At 39.1% G+C, this 13,084-nt stretch overlaps 1 protein-coding gene across 3 annotated transcripts in view; it reads right to left on the reverse strand.

The window, feature by feature from the left end:
• ARMC8 (armadillo repeat containing 8) overlaps nt 1–13,084 on the reverse strand; it is a 59,151-nt gene that overhangs the window by 26,303 nt on the left and 19,764 nt on the right. For all 3 annotated transcript variants that reach the window (XM_081863513.1, XM_081863512.1, XM_081863511.1), the window contains 3 exons: nt 7,384–7,526; nt 7,204–7,301; nt 2,798–2,890 (listed from right to left, as the gene is read on the reverse strand). In XM_081863513.1, coding sequence (XP_081719639.1) covers nt 2,798–2,890; nt 7,204–7,301; nt 7,384–7,526 — 334 coding nt within the window. The remainder of the gene's footprint in view (nt 1–2,797; nt 2,891–7,203; nt 7,302–7,383; nt 7,527–13,084) is intronic.

The following is a 13,084-nucleotide window of genomic DNA, read 5'->3' on the forward strand; positions in this document are numbered from 1 at the left end:
GAAATTTAAAAAACACCTACTTTTAGCATAAAGTGTCTCGAATCGGGGATTAACAAAAGGTAGATTGGAATAAACTGGTAGATCTGTGGGTGAGGTACAGTGAGGGAGAATTTGTCCTCCTTATTCTACTGTTTGTATTAAAATTTGTTGTTATGTCACTTTGAGACTTTTGTTTGCATACAATGACAAACAAATAATAATACATTTCTCAAGAGATAAAAAAAGAAGACTTTTAAATAACAAAATTCTCTACAATGACTGGGTTAGCACTAATGGATTACTATATTTCAGCCTCAATGTTCTTCACTAGTAAAATACAAGTATAAATTGGTTGCCTTTGGTCAGGTTTTTGTGCAAACTCTATTGCTCAGTTTTAAAATCCTTTGTTAGTATCCCCAATCTGTAATTACTCAGGTGTAGATTTGCATGTGTAGTCTCCTGAAGGTTCAATAAGATAATTGGCATTGCTCTACAATTTTGCAATTGATTTCAAATGATTTCATGGTTTTAGTAAAAACATAAAAGACTCTATGCAGCATTAAGCTGTATAGCTGTAACTAGTTTACCCACTTCAGTCCCCAATTTGCAACATAGGGAAAATATTGACCTACCTTCCTACAATATTTCTATTGTAAGGCTTACAATGTAAATGACATTTGAATACTCTAAATGCTGAATAAATGTTATGCATTATTGCAGCACACCAACAGCTGCTTGAGACAGTCTGTCCAAATATACTGTCTTGAACTATTTCTGAAACTCTGGAGAGCACAGTTGCAGAATAAAAATGGAGGGGGGCGGGGCTTGATAAGCAGCAAGATACTAAAAACAGATAAGCTGACTTTCCCCATTATTCTAACAGTATTTCTGGAAACTTTAAAATGGTATATTGTAACTCTTGCAATTTTCTGTATGACCTCATCAATTCACTACTTTTTTGTTTGTTTGTGCTAAAATAATCTATGTGCCAAAACTTAAGATTTAGGGTGCTAAAATTGTATTTTGATCATTCTTATTCACACAGCATTCAAAATGTCACAAGAAATTATCTCATTTGCCAATGCTTTGGGTAAACATTTTAGGAAGCATTTTCTGTTCAATTAGCTCTGAACATCAACATACACATTGTTTATGAAAGTTATATTTGTGAAGCCAGATATTTCAGGAAGTAACCTCTATTCAACTGCCAGACAATATATGGAAAACTTGACCCTGGTAATTTGGGAGTAGAAATTCAGACTCATTTCTAATATGATACACATTCCTTGAAAAAAATACTTAATTCGTGTTCCAGTCAGACATCAGCTGCTACAGTTTATTTGCGCTCTGTAACCTTTGCATCTGTTTGAGCTATAATTGCACAAGACCCTGAACAGCAGGAGATTTTGTATCTGTCACACAAAACGGGCTGATACAGGCATGCAGAAATAGCAAGGGATAGTAATGTTCTACTTCCATGATACCACTTCAGACTGCAGCAGTGAAATCATGCATTTGAATGCTCCCTCCTTGCCTAGTTTTGTCACAACTGTGGATTTAGGATTGCCTCTTCCAAAATTAATCTGATTCTGAATGTATATGAAGAGGAACAGTGGCATAATTTGAGATTTCTGGATTGTCAAATCATCTGCTCCACATCAGACAATGCAATAATTTATCTTCAGTATCAAGCATGGACTTTTCAAAGCTTGGTGAGCTCCTCTGAGTTGCCCTAATCACAACCTGCGCTAGTTCTAGACACATGCGGGGCGTAGGAAATGGCAGGGTGAACAATAAGAGGAGGAGTTTGGATTTGATATCCCGCTTTATCACTACCCTAAGGAGTCTCAAAGCAGCTAACATTCTCCTTTCCCTTCCTCCCCCAGAACAAACACTCTGTGAGGTGAGTGAAGCTGAGAGACTTCAAAGAAGTGTGACTAGCCCAAGGTCACCCAGCAGCTGCATGTGGAGGAGCGGAGACCCGAACCCGGTTCACCAGATTACGAGTCCACTGCTCTTAATCCCACCACCACACTGGACACCTTTATAGGACAGAGATGGGAAAGAAAAGGACTCAAAGATAACAGCCCAAGTTTTAAACCAGGGTGGAGCAAGAATATAGCTATGCATGGTTGTGTCACTTTACTCAGAAACCTTGGGACAATGGCTACATCTGTCACACATTTGTAGGTGTCAAATGCTGGAGACACAGATGAGATGACACCTACAGAAGAGCAGACAGAGTAGGAACAACTCTCCAGAAAAGTATTTATATTGTTAAGATTTTGGACTGTGAAAATGAGGTTTGAAGCATGTACCACATAATTTCTGCAGATAATAACTGCCAATTTTCAGGCAGTCAATTTCTTAAAAAATAGACAGACAGACAGACGCAGAGAGAAGTTTGTAAACAGAAATAAAGCTATGGTTGGTTAAATCTGGAATATATAAAAGTTCTGAAATATTGTCCAAAATTTAACTGTTCTACAGAGCAAAAAATTAAGGAGTGGTTCATTCACGTTGTGCTGATTTGAGAGCTTTAGTGAGAAACCTTTATATACAGTCACCCTGAGAAAGGCTTATGCCTTGCTAATTTTTTAATGAAATGTGTATCTTAACTTGTATTTTCTCCTTTTATTTTGCTTTAAGAGCAACCCTGCTTAGGCCTGCAAGCAAATCAAAGAAAATATTCTACTACGTCTGGCCCACTGTTTCACTCACACACAGTTATCTTAACAAAACAGTATTTTTAAAGCCCACCAAAAGGGAATATTTGGTTTTACAGACCCCAGTAGAATGTTTCATGCTCCTTTCTTACTTTGCAGCAATGTGAGAAGATCTGACATATGTATTCTTGAGTATATCGAGACCTACTGAGCAGTGCCATGAGGTGGGGAATAACTGTAGCATCCTAAAAGAGTCAGGAGAGAAAGCTGAACATTACAACTAAAATTTTCAACACTAGCAAGCAGTTATTGTGTATACACTACATGCACTGGGTTATTCCCTTTTTCTATTGAGATTCACAAGGAAACAAACAGCTTGGAGCCTTATAATGGGATTTTTTATATATTCATAACTGACCATCTCTAAGCAGTGATTTTCGAAATCTATACAGCTGTGACATTGTTCAGAAGAAATCTAGCAATAGCAGAGAATACAGTAACAGTCTCAGAATACTGACATTTCAGCTCTGCTTATAACAGACTTATAGCCTTCAGCATAGCTAAAAAATGTCTGGAAACAGAATCTGTGAAGGTGGTAATAATAATAATAATAATAATAATAATAATAATAATAATAATACTTTATTATTTATACCCCGCCCATCTGGCTGAGTTTCCCCAGCCACTCTGGGTGGCTTCCAATCAAGTGTTAAAAACAATACAGCATTAAATATTAAAAACTTCCCTAAACAGGGCTGTCTTCAGATGTCTATTAAAGAGAAGTTTCAGATAGGTAGCCGTGTTGGTCTGCCATAGTCAAAACAAAACAAATTCCTTCCAGTAGCACCTTAAAGACCAACTAAGTCAGTTCTTGGTATGAGCTTTCGTGTGCATGCACACTTCTTCAGATACACTGAAACAGAAGTTTCCAGACCCTTCTATATAGTGAGAAGGTGGGGAGGGGTATTTACTCAGAAGGGTGGTGGGAATGGGTGATTGGCAGATAGCTGTGATGAGCCTGTTGACGACTCTTAACGACTGCAATAGGTCTTACAGGAAAAAGCAAGGGGTGAAAAGGTGAAAGATGGCTTTGTCATGTATAATGAGATAAGAATCCAAGGTCTTTGTTCAGACCAGGTTTCTCCATGGTTTTAAGTTTGGTGATAAGTTGTAATTCAGCAGCTTCTCTTTCCAGTCTATTTCTGAAATTCCTTTGTAGTAAAACAGCTACTTTGAGATCTTGTATAGAATGTCCTGGGAGATTGAAGTGTTCTCCTACTGGTTTCTCTGTCTTGTGATTCCTGATGTCCGATTTATGTCCGTTTATTCTTTGGCGTAAGGTCTGGCCTGTTTGTCCAATATAGAGAGCTGAAGGACACTGTTGGCATTTTATGGCATACACAATGTTAGACGATGAGCAATTAAATAGTCCCAAGATGGTATGTGTGATGTTGTTGGGGCCAGTAATGGTGTTGTCCGGGTGTATGTGGCAGCAAAGTTGGCATCTGGGTTTATTGCAGGCTCTGGTGCCAGTGTCCGTGTTAGGTCTGGTTGTAGTATTATTGTGGGTTAGGAGTTGTTTAAGACTGGGTGGCTGTCTGTAGGCAATGAAAGGTCTTCCTCCCAGAGCTTGAGAAAGAGAACTGTCATTGTCCAGGAGAGGTTGTAGATCTCTGATGATGCGTTGTACTGTTTTAACTTGGGAGCTGTATGTGATGACTAGAGGTGTTCTGTTATTTTCTTTTTTGGGTCTGTCTTGTAGCAAGTTCTCTCTGGGTATCAGTCTGGCTCTGTTGATCTGTTGTCTAACTTCATCTGTTGGGTATTTTAGTTCTAAAAAGGTTTGCTGTAGATCTCTTAGGTGAGAGTCTCTGTCTGTAGAATTGGAACAGATGCGGCTGTAACGTAGTGCCTGGCTATATACAATGGACTGTTTGGTATGTTTGGGATGGTAGCTAGAGGCATGTAGATATGTTTGTCGGTCAGTTGGTTTACGGTATAAGGTGGTGTCTATGTGCCCATCCTGTATTTTTATAGTAGTGTCCAAAAAATGTATTTCTTGCATAGATTGATTCATTGTTAGGTTGATTGTGGGGTGAAAATCATTGAATTTCTGGTGGAAGGTGTTCAGGGTCTGTTGACCATGTGTCCAGATGATAAAAATATTGTCAATGTATCGCAGGTACAAGAGAGGTTTGAGTGGGTAGGAGAAGCTCATACCAAGAACTGACTTAGTTGGTCTTTAAGGTGCTACTGGAAGGAATTTGTTTTATTAAAGAGAAGATAGCTGCTTATTTCCTTCACATCTGAAGGGAGGGCCCCTGTTCCACAGGGCAGGCGCTACTACCGAGAAGGCCCTCTGCCTGGTTCCCTGTAACCTCACTTCTCGCAATGAGGGAACCTTCAGAAGGCCTTCGACGCTGGATCTCAGTGTCCGGGCTGAACGATGGGTAGGTAGGGTGGCCGCCAACATTTTTGGGCCCACTGGCACCACCAGCTCTGGTTCCTTCTCTCTCCCAGTCACTTTCCCTCCTCAGACCAACAGAAAAAAGAAGCACACACACACACTGCTTTCCCCGAAGTCTCGTCCAGTAGAATTAAAATGGATTGTTTTGAATTTGCATGATTTTACACGGGGTCCTTCCCAAAACACCACAAAATTAAAGCTTACAATGAAATTCACTGATCCAGTGCTTGCTAGCATCACAACACTCATTCTAATGAAACCACCAACTTATAAAAGAAAACATCTGCGGACACTGAGGTGACCTATGCTTCATTGCTAGTTTTTAGGGAATCCTCTGCAAAAATCATGCGAATCCATAATACCATCTTAAATATTTATCAGGAGGACTATCTCCCTGTTAAAGAAATTTGAGTTAAGTTTTAGTTTTTTTATTAAGTTTGTATACTGCCCTTCATCAAAAGATTGCATAAAAATACACTACAAGAACACAAAATACACAACAAAACAAACCAATAAGCCCCCTCCCTCAAATGCATTTTAAACATATTTTAAATGACATAGAATGTTAATCGGGCAGGGGTCTGGTTAAAAAGAAATATTTTTGCCCGGCACCAATGAAGGTGCTAGGTGGGCCTCCCTGGGGAGAGCATTCTGCAAATGGGAAGCCACTGCAGAAAAGGCCTATTCTCAAGTTGCCACTCTCCAGATCTTTCATGGAGGAGGCAGAACGGCCTGAGCTGGTTCATATGGAGGAAAGATGGTCCTTGAGGTATTGTAGTCCTGAGCCATTAAGGATTCCTAGGTCAAAACCAGCACTTTAGTTTGGGCCTGGAAATTAATTGGCAGCTAGTGCAAATGAGTCAGGTTCAGTGTTATATGCTCATATTGTCTTGCCCCAGTGAGCAACTTCCACCTAAATTTGTATAGAAGTAAAATCAATGGGAGATACCCAGTATCGCATGAGCAGACTTCTACTCACACAAAAGGATTTCCCTTGCTTTCTTCGTCTTTGCAGCCCTCCATGCCCCTTCCAAATCTCCTCCAGAGGATTCCCCAGAGAAATGCTCTGCTCCTCCATCACATACCTCTGGCTGGCAAGCTCTCCAGCATCCAATCCCAGAAACAGGCCCAGATCTTAGAATAATTAATATTTATTCACTTCTGGCTGCTCACTTAGCACCATAACAAGGAGGAGATCTGCTAACAGTAGCAACTCAGAAAAAGCAGACACACAGGAGGCTCCAGGGAAAAGTGATCTGGGACAACCTAGCCCTTCCTTTCAGAAATGGAGTTTCTTAGATTTCTAATAAGACTCTACAAGCTGCACGTTGTCCCGTTTAGTAGTTTTCCTTTGAAAATGAACATAGGAACCTTTAATCCTATAAATCAAGAGTTTATTTTCTCAGATATCAGTATTACACTGGGTTAATGTTAACCAAATTTCCCACTGCATTTGAAACAGGTTTCTTACTAGTTCACATAAAGAAATAATTTGTGAATACATAATCCAGTAATAAATATCTCCCAAAACTTAACACTGAATAAAATTGCCAACAGTTTGAGTTAAAATCATTCAAACTCATTTTACAACACAGATAACATTGCAGTGCAATGTTTGTTTGCTTTTTCCTTGGTGTTTCTAATATAGTTTTCACAAACCTCTCATATGGACGAATAAGAAAAGGTCCCACAAATTTCTGCTGCAACAGATGGCAGTAGTGACAGGCACTTACTGTAATACAGTTCACTTTTTGAATTGCCTTATATATTAGGATGGCGGATATAGGTCCTTAAGGGTTGTTGTTGTTATTGTTTGTTTAGTCGTGTCCGACTCTTCATGACCCCATGGATCAGAGCATGCCAGGCACTCCTACTCCACAGAGCGGCAGAACTTTAGAAATACTTTTCTAGCTTCCAGTTCCCGTGAAGCCAGTTCTCCAACACACATATGCCGTCGTGTGGAATCCTTTCACAATCACCATCGTTCAAAATTCCTTCAGCAACACACACTCTCATACACAAGTGTGTTCTAAATGAGCTACAACGTGTGACCAGCTATTGCAGAAAACATACCTGTTGCATATAACTTACCGTGTACAATAGTTCTTCAGGAGTTACAGGGCTGGTAAAAATGGTGCGAAGACATCTGAGGCAAGCTTCAATAAATTTAAGATCTGGTGACAGTAACCCTGTGAATACAAGTTGAGAAACTTTTTCCAGTTCTCAAATGCTGTGCAAACAAGAGGATAACAATAATGAAAATGAAGGTACCTTGTAGTAAGGCTGGTATGATATGGCAGTCCAGAAGAGATTTAACATTGTTTTCTGTACCCATTGCAAGGCTTCCTAGCACCACTGCACATTCAGTTTTCAGCTCAGTGCTGGAGGTTTCTTGCTGAAGCAAGTATAGCAACCTATATACGGAAACACAAAAGAAAAGTTTGACTTAGCAAAGCATAATTCAAACAAATAACTATTTTATGTTAAAAGTAAGCAGGTACTATGGAAAGGGGAAACACTGCTCTAGTCTGTGTTAGCCCAAGTCGTGAGTTAAGTGTTATACACAGAAAGGACACAATCCTACGCTGGAGACTGTGCAGTCTACATAAGATGGACTAATGGGGATAAGGAGACAATATCAGATACCAGCACTAAGGAATAGGTGTGTAAGAACCAAAAGAAAATGGAAGACTGGTAAAAGCAGGGTAATATCTAAGGAATCAGAGTATCTCTCAATTGTAATTATATTGTTCTATAAGAAAGCATTAAGCAAAATAAGTTTGAAACCTTAGAACAAATCTAGAGCACACTGTCAAAAAACAAAATCTAGTATTGGGAACCTTTTACCTTCCTAGCCTCCTCCCTGCTATCACAACTAAACGGGACCTCCAGATGCCCATTTATAAAAAGGGATATGCTGTAACACAACCCTAAAGAGAGAGTTGGAATATTTTTTCCCCTCCGACTTCTGCTGAGGCATATGCAACTTGTTAGACAACAACAAATCTTAGCCCTGCCCAACATGACAACATGCAACACTGGTGGAGCTGTCACATAACCTAGAGCAGGGGTAGGCAACCTAAGGCCCGTGGGCCAGATGCGGCCCAATCGCCTTCTCAATCCAGCTCACGGACGGTCCGGGAATCAGCGTGTTTTTACATAAGTAGAATGTGTCCTTTTATTTAAAATGCATCTCTGGGTTATTTGTGGGACCTGCCTGGTGTTTTTGCATGAGTAGAATGTGTGCTTTTATTTAAAATGCATCTCTGGGTTATTTGTGGGGCACAGGAATTCGTTCATTCCCCCCCCCCCAAAAAAATACAGTCCGGCCCACGGCTGAAAAAGGTTGCTAACCCCTGACCTAGAGTTACAGTTGATGCTGCTGTTCTGCTCACAAAGCAGACTTTCACTCAACTTCCCCCTCCTCTCCCCTAAAGCTCCCTACGTACCCTCGAAATTAGCCATGCCCACCTGCCAATCAGGTGATCAGATGACATATAAACTGGGCCATACCACTGGCCTGATACTGATCTGGCCTTTGGAGCCAGAAAAGTTCCACACCCTGATCTATGAGATTCTTTTACAGACATACAGAAAGTACTCCTTTATTCTAGACATCAAATTCCATTAAGACTTACACTGATACAAATGATCTGTTCACTACAGCTGGAATTCACTTGAACTGTAAGCAATTGATCCTACTGCTTTATTTCATTCTATCATATGAATTCTGTCTTTATTTGGGAAGATGGTGCAGTTATTTCATAAAATGTTCTTTCAACTGAAGGACTTTTAAATCTAAATGTATTTTCAGACGACTACTTTATCAGTCACCAAGAATAAGGATCAGTTTTACGTCCCTCATCTTTCTGAGATGTATTTCAGAGTTTTGCAATGCAATCTTATCCATGTTCATTCGCATATCCTACTGAATTTAATGGGTATGACCCCGTGGTAAGTGGGGTTAGGATTAAAGCCTTACTTTATTAGGAAAGTATCCCATTTCAGAAGATCACACAAGTTCACCAGAATGCCCTCTTCCAGAAACAGCTCTGAATGCTGCCTGAGGTGCCTAATTCAGTAGCTATAGTGCCATGTGCACAATCCTTGTATACAGCTAAACTGACCAAATCAACCAAATTAACATAAAAATATGAAACATTGAATTAATATTCATGCCATTTTGAACTCACAAGAACTCAAAGTATCACTGTCAAAGTGGCTGGCTTAGGTTTGCTTGTCTAAAAGCATGTACAGCTAAATGTGTAGTTTGGCTGTCAGTATCCCGCCACTTCAGACTAAAAGAAAGATTGGGGATGGAAGGTGAAAAGCAAACGCTGTTGCAGGTAGAATGCCACTACAAGATAACTAACACCATACCATTTATCCAAGCTTCTTAGTCCTGTGCCACCTCACTACTCCTGAAAGTCACCTGTATGACTTTCCCCCTTTAACAAGGAAGGAAGCCAGAACTGAGAGAAGCTTCAAAACCTTTAAGACTTAATTAGCCCCCTTTTTGCCCAAAGAACTAAACAGGGATGAAGAACTATGTTTGGCCTATATTCTTAAGAGAACTAGCCTAATTTGCACTTCCCAGACTAATACATGGACCTGAACACAGTACTTTGGATTTTGCACTTCTCAAAATTTTGTGATACAATTCACTGCTCAAGATTTACACTAAAATGTGCATTTAGGATTAAATAAGTTTAGAACTACATACATCAAGATAATTCATATCTGCATTTGGATTTATTTTGTGGTAATAAAATACATATTTAAATATAAATTTTCACATAAGCTAATAAAAATGCAGATTAATGTAGAAACAGAAAGGAACAGAACTGATAAAGACCAGAGAGACTGATCCATTCATTGAACTAGAACATACAGTCATGGCTCTTTGCCACCTTCATCTATAAGAAATGCTTGTAATACATCATTTATCCTCCTAAAGCCACAGTTTCATCACTGAGAATGGTACACTGAGGAATACAAAATATCCCAACAGAAAGTGATGATGAGGTCATAACAAAAGCCGACCCATCTGATTAAACACTCAGAGGTTCAAGGGTTTAGAAGCAGCAGTCACCAACTCAGATCCACAAGGCACTACACACAGTCTGGCTAGATAAACTGCTGAAACTACTCTTAATGTGTGCCAAGAATGTGTGCTACTCTTAATGTGCATCAAGAAGATAACTATCTACAAACATTTGAAAGGCTGTCATATAGATTATTCTAATTTGTTTCCTGCAGCCGAGAGGAACCAAACCAGTGGGTGCACAATTATAAGAAAAACAATTTATGTTATGTCTTAACAGCTTGTACAGTGGAATAAACCATTTCAAAAGGCTGCAGATTTTTCCTTAGCAGCAGAGATTGAAAGTCATGTATCAGGGATATGGTGGTTGTAGATTCCTGATTTGGCAGAAGGTTAGACTAGATGACCATTAAGATTCTCTTAAAACTCTGTAATTCAAAGCCCTTTGACAGTTTTTTCCTTATAAACATTAAGAATACAAACATAACATCCTTTAATCCCTCAGACTAATAAATTACTTCAAAAAGGGTTTGTTTCTCCCATTCTTGGCCTAGGTTCTAACTCATCTGATCAGTTCACTACTCAGGCTTCCTCAAACTTGGCCCTCCAGATGTTTTTTGGCCTACAACTCCCATGATCCCTAGCTAGCAGGACCAGTGGTCAGGGATGATGGGAATTGTAGTCTTAAAACAGCTGGAGGGCCGAGTTTGAAGAACCCTAGTTTAACTCAAGATATCAGAGGAATATTTCCTTGACCCAAAGTTTCTAAAATCATTTTTCTGCAACAATCTGAATTTGCCATTTCCCAGGAAGATTTTTAAAAGAGAGTAATTATTTAGGCCTTTTGCTTTGTCAAGGTATTTTATTCAATAAAAAAATAAACCACACAGGTAACAGTCAAGAAAGCACAACACAAATAAAACAAGTATGATGAAGTATATAATTCCAACTATCAATAGTTCTACAAATTTTTGTTTCAACCACTGTTTTCGGGAGAACTGCTCCATAATTTTACCCTTCTAAATGGTTAAAACATGATTTCCAAGCCAGATTAATATTTGATCCTATGGATCGTTTAACCTATGTAACTACCATACTCTTGTACTCATATCCACAGAAATGTTAACTATTCAAGCATTTGACCAGTAAAGAGAGATTTGGTCAACATACTTGTCAAATAATAGATAAGGTTTTTTGTTGTTTTATTTCAAAAAATATTAACAAAAGATACTTTATCCATTAAGTTTGATACTTTCATTTTTTACACAAATTATTTTCAAACAACAAATGTATATGTTTCTAGACTCAAGTCCAATCCTCTACTTGACCTTTACAAAACAGATAGCCACAGCAGATTCTCAGGATGCTGCAATAAGAGGGAATCAAAGAGAGAGACTTATGGCCCCAATGACTGCTTGCGATCCTGTTCAGAAATACCTATGGTTCTACAAGGTGGCTAGTAGAAGCAGCCTTGATATGTTGTTATTTTTGATAGTAGTCAACTGACCTAATTTGGACCAGTCAACTGACTGGCAGCCTCAACCTTACATGTATTCAGACATTCTTCCTCAACTTCCTTGTCCTATACTAATTACTGCAAGTACTTAACCACTTCCTATTTATGTTAACTATACAAACCAACCTCTTACTTTACATCCCATGCAGAGACTACAGAAAAGAACTTTCCTTAATAGGATCATGAGATTCTGTTAATTAATCCTCTTCAGAAAGAATCTCAGTAGCACATTCCACACATTTGCTTAAGACTGCACACAAAAGGTATGTAAAAAAGGTATCCCTCACCTTTGCAAACACACACATTTTAACTCTTCCAAGCAATATGGAAAAGTGATTAACTGGATCTCTTACTGAAACAACTGAAGATAATTAAGTACAGTGGATGCTCGGGTTGCGAACGTGATCCGTGTGGGATGCACGTTCGCAACCTGCAGCGTCTGCGCACACGCGGGTTGCGATTCAGAGCTTCTGCGCATGCATGGCCACCGAAACCCGGAAGTAACCCATTTCGGTACTTCTGGGTTTTGGCAGGTGCATAACCCCAAAAAAAGCAACCTGAAGCAGCTGTAACCCAATGTATGACTGTACTCTTAATGACATTTTTATATAAAAAAATGAAAAGATGTCAAGTAGAAAAAGTCACACTTACATACTTGACGTTATTCATACTTCACTATTAAAATTTTAATATCACACATATCTCAAAGTGTATACTCAATGCACTTCACAGTGAATCACACTTTCAGGTGAGTGAACTTGTATAATGGATGTGTTTGTCACATTCACTACACTACACTTTAAGTGCAAACCTAAAACATTGAAAATATGCACAGAAAATGCAATTACTGGTAAATCATAGACTGAAACAAACTATGCTTTACTGTGAACCATTTGCTTTCTCATGCGTACAGCTCAAAAAAGCTAGATCACATGTAGAGACAAGTCAGTATTATGGTCTGTTCCCTTCTGGATTGGGTAAAGGAAGGAGTGAGGTAAGTGGGATTTGACCATAGCTAAACCACAGTTTGTTTCACACTATAACTTACCATGAAGGCAAACAGTGCCAGTATTATTAGTAGTAGTCCACAAGTAAACCCATCCAGCTATTATGCTGAACTTGTTAAAACTCCTATGGCATAAAAGACTGGACACAAATGCAGCAGGTCTGTGCTAACTCATATGCTCTGGGTACATGAACATGTGCTGCAGCATTTAAATTCTTTGGCTCAGGTAGGTATAACTGCACAGCCTTTCCCCAAAACCCACCCTGCACCCCAAGAGTAAGGAACAGTACTTGAAAAGAAGACTGTCCTAGGTGGTAAAGGGAAGAAAATTCAATATTACAGCAATTCCAAGCCATCACTTCTGCAGGTAGTCAATCTCAATGCTTATTCCAGAAACAAGAGTTGA

This window comes from Podarcis erhardii (genome assembly GCF_964252035.2).
Source record: "Podarcis erhardii genome assembly, chromosome: 5".
Classification (NCBI taxonomy): Eukaryota; Metazoa; Chordata; class Lepidosauria; order Squamata; family Lacertidae; genus Podarcis; species Podarcis erhardii.